The sequence below is a fragment of the Acanthopagrus latus genome, chromosome 23 (genome assembly GCF_904848185.1).
Source record: "Acanthopagrus latus isolate v.2019 chromosome 23, fAcaLat1.1, whole genome shotgun sequence".
Taxonomy (NCBI): Eukaryota; Metazoa; Chordata; class Actinopteri; order Spariformes; family Sparidae; genus Acanthopagrus; species Acanthopagrus latus.
In genome coordinates this window covers 10434710-10461658 of record NC_051061.1, presented here as the reverse complement: position 1 = coordinate 10461658, position 26949 = coordinate 10434710, and the positions used below count along the sequence as shown (strand labels likewise).

The window sequence follows — 26949 nt, the reverse complement described above, 5'->3', positions numbered from 1 at the left end:
ATAAAGACAAACTACAAAAATCTTTAAAAAAAAAACCAAATATATTCTTACATCACACCCCTCTTTTTCCCCCTTATTCTCAGCTTCCTGTTCGATCATCTCCCTCCTCCATCACTTCCCTTCTTCCTCCCGCTAGTCTCCTTCTCACATTTGCACTCTCTCAGTCATTCACTCTCTTCTCTTCTCTTCTCTTTTAAATGTAACTATTCATCTTGTGACCTTAACGAGACAGAAGGATTGATTTAAGAAGACACCACCGAAGTGTGTATGTGTTTGTGTGTGTGTGTGTCTGTGTGTTAGGGAGAGACAGAGAGATTGTGACAAACACAATTAGATGTACAATGAGATACCCCCTCCCTTTCTCTCTCTCTCTCTCTCTCTCTTGCTCTCTCCATCACTGCACCGGCCCTCAGACGTTATGTACATAGAGCCAAACGGTGATGTCACAACGAATCTCACTCGGTCTCCGGGCGAGCTGCCGCACAGTAACACTTTAATGTAGCCCGTGTCTGTTTGGGTGTGCGGGCGCGCGTGTGTTTGTTTTGTTTGTCCGTGTGGGTGGTGTGTTACCAGAACATACACTTAGCGGAGCATATTTAACAGACTCATAATGACTGCTTGTGGGTCAGGGTGTGTGTATGGGTAAACAGGCGGCAAAGGCGGCGAGAAGCCAGGCGCCGGTCCGTTTGAGCTATAGGCCTGCTGTCCGTCTGACTCTCTCGCACCCGCCGTGTTCTGGATGTGTACGTAGCGTGGCGTTTATCATCCTGGTTGTGTGAGAATTGTTGTCTCTTAGTCTACCGCGAGTGTTTGAGCCTGACCTTTCACACATACATGCCCCCTCAGGCAAACCTAAAAATGACCAAGGGAATGGGACTGATAAGAAAACTTGGTTGCCGCCTTTAATCCTTCGAATCTGTCTGTCTGTTCGTTGATGTCTGTAATCACGGTCTGGTCTGGTTTGCACTCTCACAAAAGTGTGTAGTTTTGGGTAGCCACAGGTTGACCATCTTGCATGTCATGGAAGTATTTTTTAATTCTGATTGATCGTGGAGTTTGTAGCCCGGTAAATTGAGTTTCGTGCGTCCACTACTCCCTTCCTAACCTCATGTGCCAAATGCTAAATTTGGATTAGTCACTTCAGATACAAGAAAGCACTTATCATGCCAGGTTGCATTCTTTAAATGTTGTGTTTAATTTAGGATTCAAACGGTTTCAAGTGTTTCGTCCTTGACTGCCCCTCCTCACTCCATTTGAGTGGATGATTCTAGCTACCATCATTGCCAACTGCATCGTCCTGGCTCTGGAACAACATTTGCCTGACGGGGACAAGACGCCGCTGTCTGAGCGTCTGGTAAGTTCGACACGCGTGATACAGTACATATGAGCGCGTGAGCCGTATGTAAACACGATTCACTCTGGGCGACGGCTCTGACTTCTCATTGATTTTACCTCAGGGGGGCCATTCATGCGGCCGCTTCGCTAAAAGAGGGCTGTTACAACAAGGATTTCTTCACCGGGATACAGCATCATATCAGACATATTAGAAACGCACACACACACACACACATTACAGATACCATTGGAATATACAGGCAATATTTTTCAAAATGCAAAATGCTAATGCTATGGCTAATAGAAAAGCAGATGCACTCGAATCCACCTCCAAGTCAACACATATTTATGAAAGTATTCTCAATCCTCCATGTTTTTTCTTTCCCCCCTCACATCCATGCCCTGGCCCTCCCTCTCTCTCTCTCTCTCCTCAGGATGATACGGAGCCGTACTTCATCGGGATCTTCTGTTTTGAGTCTGGAATAAAGATCCTGGCGCTTGGTTTCGCCTTCCACAAGAACTCGTACCTGAGGAATGGTTGGAACGTCATGGACTTCGTGGTGGTGCTCACAGGGTGAGTGGACGAACCTGCACGAACGCTCGGTTATGAAAAGGGCAGGGTCAGATTCAGATGTGGTTTTTCCCCGGACAGACTGAAGTGGTTTGTCATGTGGTTTAGCGTGTGTGTGTGCGTGTGTGTTTGTGCGTATCCTATCCCTGCTCCTTTGCCCTAATGAATGGCCCCATTCTGGGGAAGGCAGCAGGCAGATCACAGAGCAGAACTGCAGGCAGCCAGAAGCCTGGGTAGTGAACAAATGTCACCACGATATACACAGAGACAGACGGGGGGGGTAGTGGCGGTGGCTCATGGGAGGGTATGAAGAGAGGATACAGGAAACATTCACAGCTAAGTAGAGACGGAGAGACAGTGGGAACACTTGGAAGGAGATGAAAAAAGGTGCCGAAAAAGAAATGAGAATGTCTCCGATAGGGTTTAGCGGTACAAAAACTCAGACATGGAATAGGCCTCCAATCATGGTCTGGACACTTTTAACAGCAGAAAATGGCCCCCTTTAAAAGGCTGTTGATTCCAAGGGAAGTTCTAAAAAATACGAGAAAGCCAACCCAATCACCAGAGTACATGTTAGCCAAGACTCTGCTTATGCTTTGTGTAGGTTTAGGCACCAACAACGCTTTGCTAGCGTCGTCTGGCTTAAAATACTTCTTTCGGTCGCTGCGATAGTGGGTGGAGGCGAGTCTGACTTCCCCTGAAACACAGCTGGTTTTGGTCTCCACGAGAAGGCTGTAAATATCCCCAGAGGTGTGCTTCAGAACATCCGCTGCCTCGACTCCAGCGTCGGCCACATGGCGGCCCTGTTGGCTGTAATAATACCACTCCACCCGCTGATGTGAACGTAAGGTTATTATCGTTTAATGTGAAAGTGATGCACCTCGTTTGCTACAGATGTCAAACTGGATCATATTTGTGGTTTGCAGAAAATGTCCGTCCATCCATCCATCCATCCATCCATCCATCCATCCATTCATTCCTTCATTCATCCATCCATTCAACTGTCAAATGTTTCTTTGTGCCGTATAGATTCATATGATTTAGATGAGCGTCTTTGTGCTGTACGGGACGCCTGTGATAACAAATTTGCCACGGCCCGTCCAAAGGCTTTAACTCATCGTAAGAACCGGTTATTGATTCCTGCTTCAAGATCCTCGCAACGCGCTCTCCTGCCCGTGACTTTGCAAATTTCGCTATTAAAACAGTGTGAGGCGCGGGGCGTGCATCACCGCGCCTTGGCGGCAGCGGTGCGGCTTTACCGTGTCATCCGCACGCTCGATAAGTCATGTCGCGAGGCCGCGCTACTATAGGCCGCTGTGTCTAATGAAATGGCTGTGTGGGAGTGCTGGCACGGATTAATGTGTTGAGGTCATCACATGTTTGTGTGTGCATGTGGCGATTTGGAGAGCTTCACCGGTTACATAAACCCTGCACATCTTTGCTGACAAAGCACCAGAGGAAATAGTGATTGGCCCCCTCTTTTCCTCTCTCTCTCTCTCTCTCTCTCTCTCTCTCTCCCCCCCTCTCTCTCACACACATACACTAACACACACTAACACACACAACACACGCGCATACCGAGTGAGTCTGGCAGTACGTCCTTATGCTTTAATAAGCGCAATCAGGAAGCCAAGCTCGTCTCAGCATGCCACAACAGAGTGACTGTAAGAGAGAAGAGAAGTAAGAAGACGGGTGTCAGCGAGACAGCAGGAAGTAGCGGGATGCAAGAGAGCAGACGGAAGCCAGGCTGTCCTTTAAAACTTCCACTAAATGCCTGGTCTCACATAATCCCCCTCCCTCTGTGTTTTATAATAGGAAAATCTTTACTTTTTTGACAGCGAAACCCTCCGAGCAAGCATGACACAGCAGCGGAATCATCAGCTCCCTCCTACGGGCGCGAGCAATGCTGGGTTTTGATCCAACATGCGGTCACTTAATGCCCTCATGTGAGAAAAGCCTGCTCCTGCAAACACAAGCCATCAGACGTACCGTAACTGCAAAGCACTTCCTGGTTTAGTTGTCGAAAACTGAATGTTTTTCAGGACGATGGATTGAAGAGAGGGTTTATATCTTCCCGTCTTCCCTTTCCTCTCCTCCCTCTCTCACACTCTGATCATTTTAAAATGATAAATACCGACTGTAACTGGTCAATCTCGACTTCAAGGTTAAAGGCTCAAGGTGATTTATTTATCATCCTTCTACATTTATTTGATCTCACAGTGTTTCAGGCGGGACACTGAGTGAAACCATAGAATGGTGACTACTAATGGTGAGGCCTCTGCATCAGAGCCAAAGTAGCTGGCGCTGTCAATTATAGTTCATTAATTTTATCTGCAATTGGACAAAAAAAAAAATAGCCTTGATTCCAATGACTGCAAAATTCTTTAAGCATCAGTCAAATAACCAGCCTTAAAAAAAGAAATCAAGAAAAGCAGAGGGACCCAAAGAGCAAAACTAGAAAACAGGAAAGAGGAAATGGGCGGAGAAAATGATGATGTGCTGAAGCATTAATCAAAGAACGTTTTTTCAAGTAAACAGTGTGTTTGTTTCACGATGTAAACACGAGTCCCTGAACGCGCCCTTCGGTCTCCGTCTCTCCGTCAACCAGCCGTGCTGTTACCTTTCGCAATAAAGCCGGAAGCTGCAGCGGGATGTGCAGACGCTCTGCTGCAGCGCTTTCAACACACATACTGTATATTCCCATGATACATTATGTACACTGACTGAAGTCAGTGCATTTAACACTCACACACATGCGCGCACACAGACAGTGCACGCTCATTCTTTGTTGTGCTCTCTATGAATGGGGGTTGTGTTTTTTAGCAGTGCGGCTCTTTGAAGATGAAAGGCTACTTGGCCTTTCTACCCACCTCTGGCTGAAACCTTTCGAAACGCACTGACAAATGCGCGTGCTCGCACACACACACACACACACACACGCACGCACACTCTCACACACAGCCATGCATTTCCACTTCAAACATTCCTTTCCATTTCCTGCTCGATCCTGGTGCGCTTTCTTGCGCAACACATGCAAAGATGGAAGACACAAATGGCACTTAACGTGTCTGAATAGATTAGCTGTTCACTCCACAACCTCGTTGGATGTCGGAGGATTTGTGTGCACCCTTGTTCCTGTGCGTTGGCCTATCTCTTGGAGTAAATTGCCTGAGTGATTTGGCCCTGGGAATACGCTAGTTGTTGTTGTTTTTTTTGTTTTTTTATGTCCGCTATTGATTATTAGTCCAATTACCCTTAGTTTACAGCCATTTCTTGGCTGGCATATTCGCTCCGTTCCTCCTCCTCATTGAGGTTCCTTTGATTAGATGGGAATAGTGCGGGGAAGTGAAGGTAGGAAGGAAGAAAGGAAGAAAGGAAGGAAGGAAGGAAGGAAGGAAGCCTTTCGGTGACCTTGTAATCTGCTGAGATTGAAATTTGCTAAATCTATTACAGTAAGAGGAATAATTTATCGCTACCTAAAAAAATGATCTCCTCTCCACTCATGTCATTTCAGAAGGATTGTGAAGTCGTGCTCTCTTGAAATAGCACGTCTCCCAGTTAAGACAGTTTTTTTTGAGGATAATGCAAAAAACGATTACAACTCTCAGATAATTAAATACTGTGTGGGACAGTCTGGAGGTACTGCCTTCAGTTCCGTCCTCGCCTTGAATCCTGCTGTGTGGACTTTTCATGCGAGGCAACGTGTGTCTTGTCCTTACATGGTGTTGCGTGGAATGTCACATGAAGGGATAATGGGATGTTAATAATCTCATTTACACCTTTGCCGGGTATGATATAATTACGCCGATAAATGAAATATGAATCACGGTAGTAGAGGAAAGCGGGGAGACGAGGGGAGATAAGTTGGGAGTTTGGGGAGGAGACGAAGCGATTTGGTCAGTGATGTGGACAGAGATAATTAGCTGGATTTAGCTGAAGTCAGCAGGCGGATGGTGGAAGTGTGTGTGTGTGTGTGTGTGTGTGTGGGGTGGGGGTGTAGGGGTTGTTTGTATAATGTGTCGGTGTCCCATGGGAAGGGGTCAATAGGGAGATTGTGTAACAGCGATGTTGCTCGATCATTTGTGTTCCTCTGCATGCAGCGCAGGCTGTGTGTGTTCACCTGTGTGTGTGCGTATTCAGATGAAGTGAATAAGATGCACTGTAGGCAGCGTCTCTGTCCCTGACAATGTTTTCCATTGGTTATTCCCAATGACCTACTTTCCAGTGTGCATACGTGAATAAAATTATTCCCTCTCAATACGTTTGATCTCCGCCCATTCGCCGTGCAGATGTCTGTGTGCGTGTGTGTGCTTTTGTCACCCGTGTGTCCCTTTCTGTGTGTTTTTTGTGTGCGTTTACATTAAAGAGAGATGAAAGAAAGAAAGAAAGAAAGAAAGAAAGAAAGAAAGACAGAAAGAAAGAAAGAAAAAAAACAATCAATCAGGCTCCTCCCTTGGCCCTGTTGCCAAGGTGATACCGAGATTTTATCAATGAGCCAAGGTCCCTGTTGCCATGGAAACACTTATGAATGAGAGAGGGCCCAGTAACCGTGGAGACGGTGTGAATGAGGAACTGCCTCATCGGCCCGACACCGTCCGTGACGGCAGATGCTGCTCAGAAAGTGAAATGTCATCACGTTGCCATCATCACCGTTGACGGAGTCGTCTCTGTTATCATCATCATCATCTTCATCGTCAGTGTTAGCCCTGTATTAATAGTCATGCCACAGAAATAGATTACAGCCAATAATGTGCAACGGCAGCCAAAGGCCGCACACCAGAGACACAGCACAGGCTCGTGTGTGTATGAAAACACTTGTGTTTGTGTCTGCTCATGTCTGTACACAGCACCACACCTGCTCTGTACAGGTAGAAATGGGGTTATTCCTTTTAGCCAGCTATCAGTAGCATAACCTGCTGCTTAATGTGATTCTTTAAGCTTTGCTGTACGTCCCGACAATTTGAACATGATAATCAAAAGGCTGTGGTCGAGTAATTAGAACACAGATTGCCAACTATTTTGACAATCGATGACTCCTTTAAATCGTTTTTGTAGCTGAACCTGTCAAACATTCAGACTCCAGCTTCATAAAAAGGAGGGATTTTATCCCTTTTTTGCCATATATGACGGTAAATCAGCGAGTCCTTGGGTTTTGGACCGTCAGGTGGAAGAAAACAAAACAAGTAAGTTTGAGCTCTGGGAGATCAGGGTGAAGGTTTTTCACAACTTCTTGGTATTTTGTAGACCAAATGATTAATCATGAAATTAATGGTAATTACAATAATCTAATCATTTTTCCCATCTTCACCTTCTTCTCTCTCTATCATGTCAGCGCTCCAAGGTGGACAAACTAGTGCTCCAGATTACCTCAGACATATCTTTGCATTATCTTGTTGGCATACACTGGCATAGCCTGATACAGTACATTAGCATTAAAGTAAGAGCGGCCAATATTAATGATTTGTGATCAAGTCTAATTTAAACAGAACCAATCACATGTCTGTTCACAAAAACCTTCCGGCTAGAAAATCCCTGCATCAAGCCATTACATACAGTTCCATTTTCTTTCCGTGGTGATGTTGTTTCAAAATGTGTACATCTCATCCATCTCAAATGTATCTGTATGTTTGATTCTGTAAACATCTGAACACTTTCACATTTATTTGGTGATCTAATTTAGCTGCTTGGCCACAGACTGTAGAAAAGGAGAGCTTGGGTTTACCCAAAACCAGCAGCTGAGGCCCCAGCCGAGGTTGATCAGAACTAGCACAGCAGAAACGTCAGGTCGACCACCATGTTCAACTATTCATCTTGTGGTGAGATTGACCACCTGGAAGTGACTGTTGTTGCGACGTCATGGTGATTGGGTCTCTATCACTATCGGTGACACGTCTGAATCTTTTCTTTTCTTTTCTCGAGTCAGAAATTCGATTCAGTGAGCTGCTCAAGGGCACTTCTGCCGTTATATTTCAGCCAAACACACAGCTGGAGTACAGTGCTGCCTCGTGACCAAATCCAGAGACCTATCGGTTACAAGTCAGCCTCGGATGAGGCATTTGATATCACGCAATGTCATTACAAGGACCCTGAGCTACACTCGTGATGGAGGGCCTACCACTGGGGGGCTTCCTGGTAATGCAATACAGTGTTCACAGCCACAGCTGAGCATACCTTCACCCATAGATCCTGAGGTCGGTGTTCCTTTTCCCTTCCTGTCAATTTTGAGGGTTTTTCCAAGCAAAGCAGGCTGACTTCAAACCTGTGATTAAGGCTCTGCTGTGTCACCGGGCCTCTGAGTGGAACGGAGGAAAGTGGAAATGTGTCAGAGAGACCGAAAAAAAAGAGAGAGCGAGAGGGGGAAGAGAGATAGCAGGAGGATGATTCACAGTGTGCGTCAGACGAAGGGACTGACTGGAAGTCTGGCAGCGCAAGGGAACATCTTAACCCTCTCATGCACGCACGCACACACACACACACACACACACACACACGCACACACACACGCTGTTCACAGGTCTCTATTTAGATGATGAGTGGCGATGCAGGTGCTGCAACAGACACCAGAGACACATTCGCTCTGCAGTCTGCCGATTGTCTTTTTTTTTTTTTTCTTAACGACACAAAACATTTCAAACGTACCGAGAGTAAAAATAGGCGGAAATAAAGCAGAAAATACGCAAGTCAGCATCTCTGATTCTCGCCATCTGCCAGCGCTCGCTCCCTCTAACCTCCTCTCTCGCCTGCCCTCCCTCCCCCTCCTCCTCCCGTCTTTCCTCTCCTCCCCATCACTCCATCTCTCCGTTTTTTTTTTTTCGTTTGTTTTGTTTTGTTTTTTTCACTTTATGGTCCCTCTGTCATCCCGATACAAAACACTCTCCCTCCTCCCATCCTTTTCTCTCCTCTCGATACCCCCCCTCCGTCCGACTGCACTTGTCAGTCTCTATTGATCAGACCGGCTTTTTACAGGATTTACATACAGTTGCTTGTAACGACCTGGCATGGTGTTTGCGTTGAAGTGTGCGTGTGTGTGTCTGGGAGAGAAAAGAGGAAAACAGGGGAGAGGCTGACTGACAGTGACAAGCTTGACCTGCTTAAATATTGATCGCCTGTGCTCACTTCTGTGGATTTGTCTCATTCCCTTTAGGATCCTGTCCACTGTGGGTTCAGATTTCGACTTGCGAACCCTCAGGGCCGTCAGAGTACTGAGGCCCCTCAAACTGGTGTCCGGCATTCCCAGTAAGTCAACTGCTCTTCATGTGAACTAACGCCGACAACTTCCTTCATCCCACACATCTTCTTTGTTCATTGAGAAAAGTGTTGTTTTTTTTTTTTCAAAACGGTATTCAATTTTATCAATTTGGATGAAAATAGCATTTTTGTGTCAAGGTTTTATGCAGCTTTTGTGTTGTTCTGCATAATGCACCCAAAGTGTTCCAACAAAAGTGGTTCTTTTGTGCACTCTCTGCTCCCTTTTCTTTCTTTTTTTCTTTTTTTTTTTTTTTCTTTTTAAATGTAGTGGCAGTAGTGTTCCAACACCACTGCAGAGTTATTAATAGCTTAGAAGCCACTACAGGACTGAACAGGCAAACCAAGGCTTACTCATCATAAATGTCACTAAGCTTCCAGTAAAGCGGCCATTCCAGTGTGCGATATACATTTGAAAAGTGTGATCGTTTTCCACAGAACGTTTTTTTCAGATTAACTTAAAACTTACAAAAAAAATGTTGCCAACCTTAGAAAAGGTTGACGGAAGTGCAAAGAATCTGAAAAAGCTTTCACGCTCGCTTGAGTCGTTTTTTTCCTCCTTTTTGAAAAAAGAGCGTTAATGCACTTAATGAGAGATCGAAAACACCTTTATCGAATAAGTTTAAACAATTAACTCACGTGACTGATCCGCTGTTTCCACTCCAACTGAGGCTTCTCCTGTGCTGAGGGGACACCTATGTCACGTTAATACAGAAGACAAACAGAAATGTCGCTGTGTCCCCTACAATGTCTTTTCGCCAACTAACCCAACCGGCATTATTCCGCAAGACTGGAAAATTGGCGCCACCTATTGCTTGTCCCGACGAGCCACCCTCTAAAAATCGCATGTGGATGGAAACATTGCATTTCCTTTTGCCTATTTTCTCGAAATTTACATTTGGCAGGAAACTCAACGTATTATTTGCGATCACAGGTTCAAACCCCCTTTTTTTTTTCATGCTGCCATGTGGACCGGCTGACAGGCAGCTCCTCCAGTGGGTGCAGCAAAAAGGTTGATGCTGTAAATCTGAGGGTTTCGGCTGCACCTGCAAACTGCTGAATGAGATTGTCGGAAAAATGCATTGAAATCAAAATTGCTGACGGATCGCAATAACTGTACAAACACTGTGTCCTCCAGGCTTACAGGTGGTGCTCAAATCCATCATGAAGGCCATGATCCCTCTGCTGCAAATTGGCCTGCTTCTGTTCTTCGCCATCCTCATGTTCGCCATCATTGGCCTGGAGTTCTACATGGGCAAATTCCACACGACCTGCTTCGACAATCACACAGGTAGGCGAATGTGCATGTTTTTCCACAGCGAAGCCTGGGCCAACATTAGAAAAGCAATTAAAGTTCACCAAAGTGACATTTTAGTTGTTTTGGATATTTGCAGTACTTACAATGGAAAAAACAATGATAGCACTTTTTACAAAACATATTTGCCTTACCTTTTGTTTCCAAACACCTCGCCACTTTCCATTTTCAGGTGAGATGCGGGAAGAGATTCCATGTGGGACGGAGCCTCCGTCACGGCTGTGTCCAGACGGCACCATGTGTCGACCGTACTGGCTGGGACCGAACTATGGCATCACCCAGTTCGACAACATCCTGTTTGCTATTCTCACCGTCTTCCAGTGTATCACCATGGAGGGCTGGACTGAACTGCTCTACTGGGTATGTACTGCCGAACAGTGTGTGGGGCATAACTCATAGACTCATTGACTGTCTTATGAAACAAGGCATGTGTATTCATGTCACTTAGTGATCGAACAGAAAAGATGCAGGTTATGAACCGTCTCAAGTCACTGTGATGAGGTGAAACAGATGTTGGTGAGGGGACAGACTTCTGCTCAGCACCAGAGCACTCCATTGAGCAAATGGCCGCCCTATTTGTATTATATCTGTTTCTACCGAAACACTAGTGTTACTTCCTAGTGTTCCACTTTGTAATACATTTGGAATGAAATAAAGAGACAGCACATGTTGGACTCGGACTGTTGAGCAACGGCTACCACTGGGGTACGGCAACACCACCTGGACAAACCACCATCAGTACTGCAATGGTGATTACTAGATTAATACTTATACCAATTATAATGGCTATTTGTTAAGTTAAGTTATGATTACATTTGCTATTAATTATTTCTGACGGTGGTGCGTGATTGCCTGTTGTAGAATAATAAAAAATATATATATATAGATATATATAGATATATATTATAATTACTGTCATGCATTACAGGAACCCGTTCCTGCAGGCCTCTCTGCGGGGCGGTTTAGCTGAAAATAGAAGGGATCATTCGAGTGAAGACGATGATAACCCAGAATGCAAAACCCATCAGACCTTGTTATGGGTGGGATGCACCGGCAGACAAACACCTTGGCAAATTAATTAGATTCAGAGTGAAAATGATAAAGTAGCAGATTGTTTGCCTTGTGCCCCTGCTTTTGAGGGACATTATGTAGTATTTACGTCAGTGTCGCTGTTGGTGGTCATTTTGTGTGGCTAATGCTGTCACACGATGTCTGATAAATGTCTGATTCTGCACAGCAGAACCACTTCGGATGATTTTCTCTCATAAGACACTAAAACTCACGTGTGAAAACATTTGGCGGTTTTCACCTGTGCACACTGTGCGTCTGCGGGTCTTGAACAGTGTCATTACTCATGACCGAGACTCAATAGTTCCCCGCTGTCAGTGGCAACGGTTGCTAGGAGACCAGAGGTAGATGAGGGTCTTTGAGTGTTACTGTAGTCGTCTCTTTCTCCATCTCCCCTCCCTCTCCGTCCGTCTCATTTCTCTCGTTTCCTCTCTGCATCGCTCCGTCTTTTTTTTTTGTCTCTCCTCCTCATCTTGATCTCCGTCTCTCCTTCCTCCCTTTCCCCTCTCGCTCCGCGTCTCTCTCTCCTTGTCCCTCCTTCCCGGCGCTGCTCTATATTTAAAAGGGCCTGTTCAGCCCAAGTTATTCTTGCAGCTGCCGGGGAGGGGAGCGATAAAAGTTTAATGGTAGAAAAAAGGGTCTGCGGTACATCGGGTACACGGCGGCAATACCAGCTTACATGCAGGAAGGAGGAAAGATGGAGGAAGGAGGAGACGGGGTGGGTCGTTAGACGGGGGAGGCCGTGTGGAAGAGAGCGTCGAGAAGAGGGGGTCCAGAGGTGGGAAAGGGGGGAAAAATGAAGAATTAGCATCGAGGCCGATGTGTTGCAGTAGGGAGGAATGGAAAGATTGCAGAGAAAAGGGGGAGGAGGAGGGGAGGTAAGAAGGTAGAAATGATGGAAAGAATGAGCCAATGAGGAAAACCTCAAAAGGAATGAAAAAAACGGACAGGTAACGCAGGAGAAAGGGTTTCAGCGACAGATGCAAAGAGAGGGAGAACAATGAGAAAATGGAAGGCGAGTCTGGACAGCAGGACGGTAGAGATGGAGAGGGAGAGACCAACGCATTTGTGATACATTATTTACTCTGCACTGAGCAGCTAAATAGAGTGGCAGATATGCATTTACTTATTGAGATGACTTAAAGCAAAATCGTGTCAGCCCTGCTGTTGTTTATGTTTCCGGGCTGCAGCGGACAGCACTCCTGCGTGTACCGCCTCCTTTTCTCTGATGGCCACGTCGTCTGGACATTTAATGATGAGTTTCAAGACACATTTTGTCAAATGACCAACGATTGATCTGCCCTCACGTTTTTTTAGACTAATCGATTAATTGCTTGGTCTATGAAATGGTGAATGATTGCGAAAAATGATCGTCACAGTTTCCCAGAGCCCAAAGTGACATCTTGGAATCACCTCTTCTGTCCAGATAACAGTCCAACACCCAAATGACAAAGAAAAGCAGCAGATCCTCACAGCTAAGAAGCTGGAGCCAGCAAATTTTTTTCCCCATTTTCACTTGAAATATGACTGAAAGAATGAATCATTTAAAAAGATAATTAGCAACGCGCCTTAACTTTGGGCACGGATGGACCAGAACACACGCCGTCGAGGCCGATTCATGCAGCGGCACAGTCGCCCTGCTACATAGGAATGTCCTAGTCATTAGGAGTCGTGGCTAATCTGCTAAAGTCATGCTTCTGTTCTATCAAATTCAGAGCCGAAGATTGATTACCCTGTCTGATGTCTGTGTGTGTGTGTGTGTGTGTGTGTGTGTGTGTGTGTGTGTGTGTGTGTGTGTGTGTGTTCCCAGAGCAACGATGCCTCAGGGAGTGCATGGAACTGGATGTACTTCATCCCCCTCATCATCATCGGCTCCTTCTTCATGCTCAACCTGGTGCTGGGTGTGTTGTCGGGGTAAGTATGTGTGTGTGTGTGCTTCTGACAAAGATGGCGTGAAGGTCATTTACTCCAATTTTCTTTTTTTTCCCCACAAATCTTAATCTGTAACATATTTGAAATTATTGTTATTATTATTATTATTATTATTATTATTATTATTATTATTATTATTATTAATAATAATAATAATAATAATAATAATAATATTTTTTTGATTTAATGTATTTACCACGTGTCCCTGCAGGGAGTTTGCCAAAGAGAGAGAGCGTGTGGAGAACCGGAGCGAGTTCCTGAAGCTCAGAAGACAGCAGCAGATCGAGAGAGAGCTCAACGGTTATCTGGAGTGGATCTGCAAAGCTGGTTTGTATTAACACATTGTATTTGCGGTCGATGTTTTACACACAAGGAGACATATGAGTGTAAAAAAACACACCGTAAAAAAAATTATAATAGTACACATTTTGTTTAGTTAATAGTAAATATTTCAGTGACGATTTAGGGTCCGCTGGAAGCCGAATTTACCCTCTGGGGAGGTAACGTATCGGTATAATTCTCCTCAGAATGTTGGAAAACATACTTGAATTGTAGTTGGTGCACTTAGACGGCCTTGATTTTCACCGCTGCGATTGAAGACGCTCGTTTGATGCTCGGACAGAGAGGACCTCGGCTCCCTCTCTCCCTCCTGTCTGTCTCTGGCCAGTCGGCTGAGGGGCAGGAAAGATGTGGAGAAGATAAGAGGAACGGAGGGGTTGGCTGTTGGATGTTGGAAGGAGCGGACACAGGGGCAGATAGAAAAGGACGGACCTTTGATCTTCCTTGAAAAGATAATCTACATAAAAACAAGGAGGCTTTAAAAGACAAAAGGAGGGAGGACGGAGTAAAGAGCACAGGTGCAGGCCAGAGACTTTGTTTTCCAGGTTTAATTAAAACGAGAGATGACAATTGATGGTAATAATGAGACTGATAGATGATGTGGAAGTCATCAAGGGGGAATTTAATGCAGGCTGTGTTCTCCATTAACGTCTCCGTTTGTCTTGTGTTTTTCAGAAGAGGTCATCTTGGCCGACGATGACAACGAAAACGATTACGACGGTACGAACTTGCCGTTCTCTTTGTGCGGCCGTGGATGTGACTTCAAAAAAATCACACTAGCACATTCAAGCATATCAGTGTTGTTGTATTACACATTAAAGACTCTTTTGTTTTTATTTTTTATTTTTTTAAATTACAGGCTCCCGTAGGAGAGCCACAAAGAACCATAAGAGCAAAGCCGAGCTTCTAAACCCAGAGGAAGGGGAGGGGGATCTGGCAGTAGGTGAGATACGCACTCTCTCTTTCACTGCACACACACACACACACACACACACACACACACACACACACACTCTCAAAGGTAAACCACAGGAACATACAGATGCTATCTTATCTTGCATATCAGCATTACCTGACCCTCCTCTCCTTCCCCTCCCCCGTCCTTTGCTGCTCTACACTCTTCTCCTCATGTTACTTCCCCTGCCCCCTCCCCACCGTTCTCTCCTTTAACCTACAGGCTTCTCGTGCAGGGCGGTTCTCCCTGTTTTTCTCATAAGATAAGAAAAAAGAAAAAAGAGAATTAAAGGAAAGATCTCCCATGCAGTGACATTATTATTGTTATTTATCTCATCTAAGTGGGACAGCGCAATCTGCTCAGAAGAGCACAGATTATATGCTACTAAAACTTGAATGATCCAGTTATCCTTTTGCCCGAGGTGCCAGAAAATGCTTGTTAAACTTAAAGGAATGTGTCAACAAGCCAAACATTTCAACTGGATTTCAGTGTCCTTGCTGGCCTTGACGGATATGTAAAGTTTGGGTAAATGAATTGCTTCCCGAGACACATATATACATATCCTTTTTAACTGATTTGTGGGGTAGAATTACAGATTTATTTTTTTTTTTTTTTACTGTACATTAAATTAGAGTAAGATAGGGTTAGGTGGAAATGACATCGTACTCCAATTCAGTGGGTTTTATTCCATGAGAGGACATGGCGACCTGGGACACTGGGACCTATATCACCCACTGTATTTGTCATCTGTGTGCAGGGGTGGAAGAAATACTCAGATCGTCCTCAGCGTACCCTCTACTGCTCTGTTACAAGTCAAAATCATGTGTTTGTTGTTTTTTTACTTCAGCAATGGAAAATAAGACTTCAAAATACACTTACAGTAACAAAAGTGAAAGTACTCGGTATGCAGGATGCCAGATTTGACACCCGTGTATGTGTATTATATTAATGGATCATGATAACTGATGCATTAATGTGTTCATGTGGGAGTGGTAGAGGTGGTTTAACTGCTTCACATCGTTCATCTGCTGTGTGTGAATCTCCCTGCAGCGATCAGTGCATTTTATCTCAGTTTGGGAGATGATGTCATAATCTTTTGGTTTATTATGTTGGGTTTTATTTTGTGTCTACTAAATCTTTGCAGTAACTTGTACCTGCAGTTATCTAAAAATTACAGCAGAGTAAAAACAATAAAACAATATTTACCTCTGAATCGATAGGCAAAGTTTAAAGTAGCAGAAACTTGAAATGCTCACCTGCTGTAAAAAAAAACAAAAAAAAAAAACAACTCAAAATTGTGCTCGATTGCAGTACCTGGGTGAATGTACTTCCACTGCTTTTGTATATTTTCAAGCAGGGCATTTTGACGTGACCAGTCCCGTCGTGTGTTGTACCTCTCGTGGTATTTAAGTAACAAATAAACCCAGCGGATACCTTTGCACACTATTTTTTTACACGACGATCCTAAATGTTCACAGTGTGCACATCCACTGTTCACTTCACTGTGAAGCTAATGATATACAATGTCGCTTGCTTATCCCCTCCAGGGTCACCATTTGCCCGTGCCAGCTTGAAGAGCTCCAAGCTGGAAGGATCGACTTTCAAGCGCCGGGAGCGACGGCTACGCTTCTTAATCCGACACGTTGTTAAGTCCCAGGCCTTCTACTGGACCGTGCTGTGCCTGGTGGGCCTCAACACAATGTGTGTGGCGGTAGTGCACTACGACCAGCCGGAGCCGCTCTCTGATTTCCTGAGTGAGTAGGAGGGCCGGGGATGCATGCACGCTTAGTGCGAGCGTGCACAGATTATCTCGCTGCAAATGCGCAAATACCCTCAGCACAGATTACTGGAAGGGTGTGGGTGAGCAAAATTTCTGAAGTAAAATGTGACTCAAGGAATCCAGGAAAGAGCTGACCCAAACAGTTAACACAAGCGCATCCACGTGTACCACGTCCTTTGACTCGCACAGATTGTCGTCTTTTTTTTAACAGATGTAACTGGGAGAAATGTCAATGTTGGTTTTACACAAAAGGACCCAAATGCAAGACAAAGAGGCAGGCGGGATTAAAAACAAATGGAGACCTTTATTAACAAAGCTGAAATCAAAATCATAAAAGAGAATCCAAGAAAGAAAACTAAAGAGTAGATGCGCTAAGGTACAGCTCTTAGGAAACAGCCAGGATTAGTGATTATTTTCCCCTCCTCCATTACTGTTCATGAATGTCCAGACATCAACGCGTTAAGGTTGTGATGTCGACGCCTTAAAGGCTTTCATGACACAGCGTCACACGGGATCTTTGCTTAAGGTGATTTACAACTCGTGAAACAGGAAGATATATGAGGACTAATCAACAAATGAAACCCAGGCAAACAGGTAAAAGTGGTGAAAAGGAAAAGACAGGAAGTGACAACGAAACACAACACATGAGGAGATAGCCTTTCACAATAAAACAGGAAATACAACTGATCTAAATACCTATGACTAGAAAATGAAATGAAACAAGAAGAGCAGTTTCTGGATGTTTCATACTTAGCTCAAAACCGAAAATAAGAATTGTGATGCATTTAAAACAATTTGCTTTGTTAAAAGACGAAATAGCTGCCTGTTCGTGGATGGATGGATAGCTGGGAGCGTGGTTCACGGACAGGGCTTGAAGGACGCGGGAATCAATTGTCTCCTCTCCTCCCCCTGTGTCCTCTTCCCTCTGTGTAGATTTTGCTGAATTCATCTTCCTGGGGATATTCTTGACGGAAATGATGGTGAAGATGTACGGCCTGGGCAAGCAGGCTTACCTCAACTCCTCCTTCAACTGCTTCGACTGCATTGTGAGTCCCACAGCACCACACACACACACACACACACACACACAAGCGGGTGCAAACACTCACTTCACACCTATTAGACCTTGCAGCCACACACAAACAAAAAAGCACTCATGTTGTTGCTGATTGCCCGTTACTCGTCGTGATGAACAACCACCTGCTTGTGTCTGCGTCAGGTGATATGTGGCAGCATATTTGAAGTTCTGTGGTCCATCATCCAGCCGGGCACATCGTTTGGCATCAGCGTGCTGCGAGCTCTCAGGTTATTGAGGATCTTCAAAGTCACCAAGTGAGTCTGCTGTGTTATGGTATTATTGTTACTCCTCATATTCGTATCATAGTATGACACAAACTCAATTAAACACGTTCCTCTGTTCCGCCTGTTTCTCGTCAGGTACTGGGCATCCCTGCGCAACCTCGTCGTGTCTCTGCTCAACTCCATGAAGTCCATCATCAGCTTGCTCTTCCTGCTCTTCCTCTTCATAGTTGTCTTCGCCCTGCTGGGCATGCAGCTCTTCGGAGGACAGTCAGTGCTGTTTTCCTTTACCTCGGCCTCCCCCTCTCCTCTCTAATAATCCTCATTTGACATTCGGCTAAGAGATTGGTTTCTGTTCATTCCCAGATCGGCTAATTCCTTTCTTTCTTTCTGTCTTTTTTTTTTCTTTTGAAAGAGATACCGGTGTTTTTTGCCCTCACACTCCTCTCTCTCTCTCTCTCTCTCTCCCATTTGACTCTTTTCCCCTGCTAGGTTTAATTTTGAAAATGGCACTCCTCCGACCAACTTCGATACCTTCCCCGCAGCAATAATGACAGTGTTCCAGGTGAGGAGAGGAGATGATGTGAAGGGGGAGGGAGGGAGGGAGGCAGAGTGGTGGGACTGGATTAGGACTAAAGGACTAAAGAGGATTTGCGCACGGGGAAGTGATAAAACATGTAGAACTCTACTTTTGAATTCCTAAATGTCATTAGTAAAAAAAAAAAAGGGAAAAAGGAAAAAAAGAAAAAGCATTAATTCAACAAATTCCTGCATGTGTTTGGAGAGAACAAGGCCTCGCTTCGACTAATTCTGTGTCGGTCTGCCAGATCCTGACCGGCGAGGACTGGAACATGGTGATGTACGACGGCATCAAATCTCAGGGCGGAGTCAACAAGGGCATGGCCTTCTCTGTCTTCTTCATTGTGCTCACGCTTTTTGGCAACTGTATCCTTTAACCGTGGGAAGGAGAAGATGGACGCAGAAGACGAAAGACACACACGGAAAGTCAGGATGCGTATTCAAGTACTCTGTAATTTTTAATGAGGGAGAAAGAGTAGGTGCATTTTGAAGCAATTTGAATAAGGTAATTGTTCTTTTTTCTCCCCGTCGGACACACATCAGAGAATTACATCTACACCTTAATGCATGGAAACACAGCCATGCACATGCATATATATAGATGTACAGATTGACTGATTATACTAATCACCATGCTCCGCTGTACCAAAAACTGGTATTTGCCGCATGGCTATTAACACAAAAATGGCATTTCTGATATTTCCTCCTCGTGTCATCTGTCCAACACGTTTTACCAAATGATATAGGCAATTTTTTTTTTGTGCCATCACTTCCTGTGCATGCTCCATACATGTGTACCAACAAACTCCCACATGCTGGATTTCCTCTGACTCCGGGTTCAGACACACTGCTGAACGTGTTCTTGGCCATCGCTGTGGACAATTTGGCCAACGCGCAGGAACTGACCAAGGTACACTGCAGCCCAGTCCGACATCGAAGCCTCAGCATCTCGATCCCTCCGCTCGACGGGTTCCTTCCCTCCCCACCTCATTCAGTTGCTTTGCTCTCTGATTTCCTTCCTTTCCGCAGGATGAGCAGGAGGAAGAGGAGGCTGCCAGTCAGAAGATTGCCCTCCAGAAAGCCAAGGAGGTGGCTGAAGTCAGCCCACTGTCTGCTGCCAACCTCTCCATCGCAGCGTGAGTTCCTGTCTCCATTACCGCCGCGCTCTCGGGTTTTTAGCATCCGTTTAAAACATTTCCACACGTGGCAGGGATTTTTGAGGGCGGAACATTTGCACGTATCTTTAAAGAAACGTATTCCGGAGCGAAGAGTCAAGTCCTTGTTGAATATTCAGTAGACCCGGAGAGCACAAAGAGTTTTGGGATTGAGGGAAGCTGTCAATAACCCTCTGTCGTCCGCTTAAATTTGGACCCTCAACACATCACTCATCAGTCTGACCATAGTGATGCAATGTCTTTATTATATTTTGTTTCAAAGAATTATAATGCAAAGTTTATGTATAGTTTCACAACATTTTATCATCACACCAGTGTGAAACAGCCTCAGTATGCTCATCCAGCAACACTGTTTATATTCTCATCGGTACTAAATTTCTTTAAAACATGCTGTGCTTAAAAACGAAAGCATCAGTGTTTCACATTCACAGCTCCACTTGCACAGATGATTTATTTTTTGAACTGATCTACTGAAACATGAATCCACTTGCTTCTTTCTTTCTCCCTCTCTGTCAGCGTCTATTTCTCCCTCTCTCTTCTTCTTTTTATTTCCCTTTTCTCTTTTGCCACACTCTTTTATGCATACTCGAACATGCGCACACACACACACACACACACACTCACACACACACACACACACACACACACACACACACACAGGCCACTGTTGGATTGATCTGGGCCGGCCCTCCTCCGGTCAGGAGAGTCAGAGTCTTTGATCTCTTTTCTCTGTATACACAGGGGTCTTTCCTTTCACTCCTGGTAAAGTTCACACACTCTCTCTCTCTCATATAAACACACACACACACACACACAAGCATGCACACATGCACACACATACCGCACTGTGGTCTGTCCTAAAAAAGCACAGCAGGGGTGCTCAGGTCTTCTTAGGAAATACCACACACACACCACATGTACACACAGCTCTGACCTTTATTGCTCTGATACATCAGCCTCTGCCCACTTCATATCACACACACACACACACACACATTATTGCACACTGATGCACTGAGCAAACATCCCCGAGAGTTAGAGCTCATCACATGTTCAACCAACATTTCACGAATCACAGTTTCTCGTTACTGTGTGTACTGTACTCCATCGTGCTGTGAAACATCTGTGTGTCTGCGTAGCGGTACATTTTGTTTAGAGTCCTCTTCCGGTTTAATGTTTCTCTTTACAATGCACATGTATCTGTATATCTTGTGTGTGTGTGTGTGTGCGTGTGTGTGTGTGTTTCGGGTGAGAGGCAGAGAGAAAGAGTGTGTTTTGGTTTTTTGTTGGAAAAGCTACATATGCATAATCCAAATGTCCGATGCCTCTACATGTCAGATCCCTCTGCACATTAAACCTCGACAGGGTGGCGAAGAGTCGGTCTCTGATTAGATCTCAGCTATGGAACTGTTTTTCCTCAACTAAACGGCGTGTTGCAGTCGAGCTGCAGTGTGCATTACCTCCCACTGTATCAGCGTAAATCCAAATCCCCTCAAAGGAAAGACATTGAAATTCCAATGGAGACGGTTTGTCCAAGCAGGGATTTTAAACTTAGGGACATCAGTGGTGCATGAAGAATCTTTTAAGAAGATATTCTACGATAGGTTCAGGAGGGAGGCTGCCGTGAAAGCTATAAAACCCTTGGAAAACAGCTGTAAGGCCGCCGAACCCTAACTAGCTCTCTCAGAGTGACAACAAAGTAACAGCACATTGCAGGAATACGGTAACGATTCGGTGAAGATGGTGTTGAAAGGATGCTAAATGCTAAACTGTTAGCATGCTCCATAGCAAATCATAACAGGTTCTCAAGAGTAGTATAAGCCTCTGATTTATCACCATCAGCACAGGCTAAACACAGAGATATGTATCAAATAATATAAATAATATAACAATTTCAAATACAAATGGAAATAATTTGTGGAAAAAGATAGCCAGGAAGACTTACATTTCCAAGTAAAGATGTTGTGCACAACACACAGGAACATCAGAGGTACCTCTAGGAGTCGAGGAACATATTGTAAAAGATATGAAAGAACGATCGGGACGGAGCAGCAGTAATAATGCAGGGAACGTGAGTGATGCAAGAGAGATGAAATTTGTGAGACGGCTAAAAGGAAGACAGAGGAGAACAAATAAATCGTTTTAGATTCACGGACGGAACAAACCGTGGAGGTGAGTGTGCGAGAGTGTCTGGTGTCATGTGTTTCGCGTGTGTGTGTGTGTTTGTATGTGTGAAGGGTTGCATTCCAAAATACTGAATCTGATTGGCAAAAAGAAAAAAAAAAAAGAAAAAAGAAAAGAAAATGTAAAAACCATGAAATTTTACTCAGTTTTTGCATTTTTTAGTTATTTTATTTCTTCTTATAGTAATTCAGTTTTTACAGGCCGTTTTATTGATTGATCATTTTTCGGGGTAGACTGACTTTTTAAATGGTGGATAGGTAAAAAGCCCATTTTGGAATGAAATCCTCCTGCTGTTCTTTCGTGCCATCTCACTCACCAGCTGTTTCCCTCCTCAGCAACAAAGTACACAGTGAGTGTCACAACGCTACCGACCCCTTTCTGGACTGGTATTTATTTATTTGTTTATTCATTTCTGAATCCCTTCTGTTGATTGACTTTACAACCATTCCTTGCTTTCTCTTTTGTTTTAGAACACCATCCTTTCCTTGTCCTTTTGTTTCAAACCTTTTTTATAAAGTACATACTTGGCTTTCTGTTGGCTTATTTTTCAAGAGTTTGTTTTCTGTTGCCGTTACCTCGCAGTACGGCTGTTGCTTTCCTGTGGTTGACTATTGGCCCTGGGAGGAAAAAAGGGAGTTAAAGTTGATTAGAGGTGGAAGTTTCGGAGGGTAAAAGGCCCTTTCAGACACAACGCGATTTGAGTTGCAGTCGCCTCTGGGTTCAGGATACATCTGACTGTTTCGGGAGGCCGCAGATGACAGAGCAAAATAGGTGGAGTTTTCGAAACGTCTAGCGGGATGTCTTTTTGTTGTTGCCAACAAAGAAGATATATCTGTTCTGTGCTTGCATGCAGTAGCTTTAGCTCTTAGTTTGTCCTATAGACGACACGTTGCCTGCCTGCAAACTATTAAAACATGCGTGATATGCCTACCTGGTTGACATATCGCGATTAGGGCATTTCCACTGAGGTCTTGATACAAGCGTAAACTTGTGTTGTTTAATTCAAGACGTGCACAATATTAGCTTTCCTCTGACTTCCCTTCCCTGCCTGGCTGCCTGGCTCATTTTCTTTTAGCCACTTCTGTATTCGTCACAGCAAAGTTGTGAGCTCGTCAAGCCGTGCACACGCTTTGCTCAAATTCAGCGGAAAGTTGTCAGGGTACAATTGTCAGGGTAGGCCATTGTAAAAAAAAAAAGGGGAAAAAAAGGGTTTCAAAGCACAGTGGTGCCGTTTCTGCAGTGTGTCTGAAAGGGCCTTAATAAAGTTGGTGGTCACTGACAGTTTTTGGGTGTCACTTTGCCATCTCTTCTGTTCAAACATTGGGGTTTGGCTTTTTGTCCTCCCAAAATTTGTTAATTAAATTGTGTATACTTTTTTAAAAATAGTTTCTCTAGGTTAATATAGATTATTACAACCAATTCTGACCTTGCCTCCATTTTGTGTCCCCACATGGTTTACCAAATTCGGGCTGTGCTGCCCGGTGCTTTGGCAAGCTGTGTAGACACCCAGAGCCTTGTTTTGTTGAGCTGCCTTGTTCTATAGGTCCAGCCAAATGACCCTTTACATGTCTGTGGCCCCCAGTGTGTCTTTATGTCCTGGCTATTTTTATGTACTTATATTTTTGGTGTTGGTTTTCACCTCATTCTCATGGCTTTGTGTGTACATTTGCAGAGCAGTACATGTATCAAACAGGCATTTAATGCTGCCAATACCCTCCTCTCTCTCTCCACCCTGCTTCCTTTTGCAGTAAGGAGCAGCAGAAGAACCACAAAGGGATCAATAAGTCAGTGTGGGAACAACGGACCAAGGAGCTGAGGAGGCAGACCCTGGTGTCCAGCCGCGAGGCCCTCTATAACGAGCTGGACCCTGACGACCGCTGGAAGGCAAGAACAGGGAGGGAGGAGCAAAACAATGTAAAGGACAAGGCAAACAAAGGCCCCTAGACTTGTGCTATCAGTATACACAAGTGATGGCAATGGCGATAATGATGATGATGATGACTAATGTTAGCATGTTGCTTGCCTGAGAAATGTCAGAACGAAATGCTTCCAGTTTTTGTCTAGCTGGAAAGAATTATAACGTTATTCCCTCTTCTTGGCCATACCTTTTGTCCTCTCCTTACCTTGCAGGTGAACTTTGCACGTAACGTCCGTCCAGACATGAAGACCCACCTGGATCGACCCTTGGTGGTTGACCCGCACGAGAACCGAAACAACAACACCAACAAGACTACCGCAAACAATTCAGACCTTTGCTATAGCCAGCACCATCTGGCTGATGAGCTCCACAGACAAACGCGCCTGCACGAACCCGGTGGCCAGGTAGGAAGTGGTGGTGGCGGAGGAGGCTCGGGGCCGGTCAGGCCTCCATTGGAGCGGGGCGAGTCCACCGAGAGCAGGCGGAGCCGCAAAGGAGAGCATCACCACCACAGCTCACATGTCCGATTGGATGCCACGGTCATCCCTGGGCCAGGCTCGGAGGAGAGGCCGTCCAGGCGCCATCATCACACCCGGAGTGGCAGCCGAGGGGGAGGTCAGTCGGAGCACAGGAAGCCCAGGTCACAGCGCAAATGTGCAGAAGATGGCGAGGATGGCGGAGGAGGGGCTGGAAAGACTGGGAGACACAAGAGCAAAGGGGTTGATGGAGGTGGGGAAGGGGGAGAGCAGGAGGGAGCTGGTGATGGCGGCGAGAGGAGGCCAAGAAGAAGTCGCCATGGCAATCAAATGGATGGTGAGGGGAAGAGGATGTGCCAGCACAGAAGGAAGTAAGTCCATTGCATGTGACCGTAGAAATAATGCAAAATCAATTTCAGTGATTATCAAGACGTATATCTGTCTTTTGATGTCCTCCGATCCCAAAAATATCAACCATGTCAACATTCTTTTTCCTATCACTCTAAATCGCTTGTTCTGACTCCTCTTTAGGGATTGCAGTGTCCCCAACCTCTCTACCACACGACCCATCCAGAAGACCCTCTCCAGGCAGGACAGCCAGTACAGTGAGGACATGGACAACCTCATGAATACTAAACTGGTCTCCGGCTCCACCAGCGAGGTCCACCCCAACCCAGTTGCCAACCACACTGCGGCCCCTGCCTACGGATCAGCCCTGCATCTAGCTAACAGCGGCACTCACGGCAGTTTGGTCACATTAGATAGCTATGGGAGCATTGCACATCACCGTGCCAACAGTGTCATCAGGCTGCCCCACCCTGACTACACAGCTGTAGACATGCCGATTTTTCCATCCACTAATGCCATACTGCAGGGTAAGGAAAGAATGACTACATGTTGTCCTTCTTCTGTTATCTGTTTTCTTCAGTTGCAACCTTCAATTTTTACCCATCTTCCTCTCTCGCTTTAATCCAGTCAATAAGAATGCCAACACGGAGCCTCTGCCAGCTAAGGAGGATAAGGACGATGATGATGATGAGAAGGGAGGCGAAGGAGGACCCAGGCCCATGCCTCCCTTCAGCTCCATGTTCATCCTGTCCACCACCAACCCGTGAGTTGGGATGGTTACACATGCATGCACACAAACTTGTCTACACTGTATGACGCGGGGGGAGAATAAAAGTCTTTGTTTGCTCCCAGGTTTCGGCGGGCGTGTCACTACATCTGCACTCTGCGTTATTTCGAGATGTGCATCCTGCTGGTCATCGCCATGAGCAGTATCGCCCTGGCCGCCGAAGACCCTGTCTGGCCTGAATCCCCTCGCAACAATGTAAGAATGTCGACATGCATTCATTTGTCGCATGAAATACTCTATGTGTACATGATATTACAACAATGCTTTTTGTTTTTTATTTAACGTGCCTGTTGATTTGTACCTCACCAGTCGTTTGTGGAAGATTTAAAGGTATAGCTGACATCATCAACAGCAGAGTGACTCTGGTGTGGGAGGAAGGCTTGAATCCATGCTCTCTGATGTCAGTCATCTCATAGACGAACAGCTGACCCCGTGAAAGAAGTAGAAAAAGCAGAAATGTCTCAGGAAATTTTAACAGAAAATACAGAGTTGGTCAGTTTTAGGGATGTAAATAGAAGGTTTATGCAAAGGGAAAATAATACTAAAAAGAAAAATAGATGAATTGATTTAAAATGGAATACATAAATAAAGGGTCAAATTAAATGGGAAAGTAAATACATTGCAGAATTAACACAAAGGTAAATAAATGCATGGGCAAACTAAAACAGGAGTATGAAATTATGTTAATACTATTTGATGTGTTTGTGCATTTCAGGTGCAATATGTAAGAACTGGCCAACCTCATGCAAATTTGTACGGCAGACAAAGGGGGCACTGCATATCACCAGAGAAAGGCCTCACTGCTGATAACTGTAGCTGTCATTAGCTAGTTAGCTCAATTAGCAGTGCAGCTATCGACCCTATTAGCTGAGTCTGGGAGCTTGAAGCACCAGGCAGAGTATTGGTGTTTACACCACTAGCATCCTGACTTCATAGACTTCTTTGACAAAATGTCAAACTTCCATTGATTATTTTAGATAAAATTCCTACTTATTGCACCTTTAATGGCATATGAATATATGTTTTGATCTGCTCATTTATTTCTTTATTTGCATTTGATTTGGGCAGTTTCGGTCCTCCGTACTGCCTCAGTCATGTGTACTTGATATTTATTGTAATTTTTAATTGTAAAATGAACTGCTTTATATACCAAATGAACAATAATATAATATAATATAATATTGAACTATATTTGAATATAATATTGAGATCGTTTCCTCTCTCTCTCCCTGCAGGTTCTACGCTATTTCGACTACGTGTTCACAGGAGTGTTCACATTTGAGATGCTGATAAAGGTAAGGCAAGAATCCACAACTTCCTCCAGAAGTGTTGAGAAACCCAGCCCAAATGAAGACTTGACTATTTTCATTGCCATCTCTTTGCCACCGCATCATCTTCTCGTCTTTCCTCCTGCAGATGGTGGATCTAGGGTTGGTCTTGCACCAGGGCTCTTATTTCCGGGACTTGTGGAACATCCTTGACTTTATAGTGGTTAGTGGTGCTCTGGTGGCCTTCGCCTTCACGTAAGTCTCCCTCCTGCCTCCCTGCTTTCCTCTCCTCTCTTCCCCACGTTCCACCTCCTCCTCCTCCTCCTCTCCTGTCTACTGCCTCACTGGCACCTTGGAGTACAGCATCCCCCCCGT

At 44.9% G+C, this 26949-nt stretch overlaps 1 protein-coding gene across 23 annotated transcripts in view; it reads left to right on the top strand.

Moving 5' to 3' along the window:
* Window positions 1–26949, top strand: part of cacna1aa (calcium channel, voltage-dependent, P/Q type, alpha 1A subunit, a) — an 82351-nt gene that overhangs the window by 19315 nt on the left and 36087 nt on the right. For 14 of the 23 annotated variants that reach the window (XM_037088677.1, XM_037088676.1, XM_037088673.1 and 11 more), the window contains 25 exons: window positions 1249–1354; window positions 1770–1909; window positions 9051–9142; window positions 10290–10442; window positions 10639–10826; window positions 13345–13448; window positions 13678–13793; window positions 14481–14525; window positions 14665–14748; window positions 16308–16514; window positions 17474–17586; window positions 17760–17872; window positions 17978–18109; window positions 18332–18404; window positions 18667–18784; window positions 19261–19328; window positions 19448–19554; window positions 22113–22163; window positions 23526–23691; window positions 23908–24542; window positions 24703–25046; window positions 25147–25282; window positions 25372–25501; window positions 26542–26601; window positions 26723–26829. In XM_037088677.1, coding sequence (XP_036944572.1) covers window positions 1249–1354; window positions 1770–1909; window positions 9051–9142; window positions 10290–10442; window positions 10639–10826; window positions 13345–13448; window positions 13678–13793; window positions 14481–14525; window positions 14665–14748; window positions 16308–16514; window positions 17474–17586; window positions 17760–17872; window positions 17978–18109; window positions 18332–18404; window positions 18667–18784; window positions 19261–19328; window positions 19448–19554; window positions 22113–22163; window positions 23526–23691; window positions 23908–24542; window positions 24703–25046; window positions 25147–25282; window positions 25372–25501; window positions 26542–26601; window positions 26723–26829 — 3588 coding nt within the window. The remainder of the gene's footprint in view (window positions 1–1248; window positions 1355–1769; window positions 1910–9050; window positions 9143–10289; window positions 10443–10638; window positions 10827–13344; window positions 13449–13677; window positions 13794–14480; window positions 14526–14664; window positions 14749–16307; window positions 16515–17473; window positions 17587–17759; window positions 17873–17977; window positions 18110–18331; window positions 18405–18666; window positions 18785–19260; window positions 19329–19447; window positions 19555–22112; window positions 22164–23525; window positions 23692–23907; window positions 24543–24702; window positions 25047–25146; window positions 25283–25371; window positions 25502–26541; window positions 26602–26722; window positions 26830–26949) is intronic. The other 9 variants (XM_037088690.1, XM_037088686.1, XM_037088692.1 and 6 more) reach the window with 3 other exon arrangements.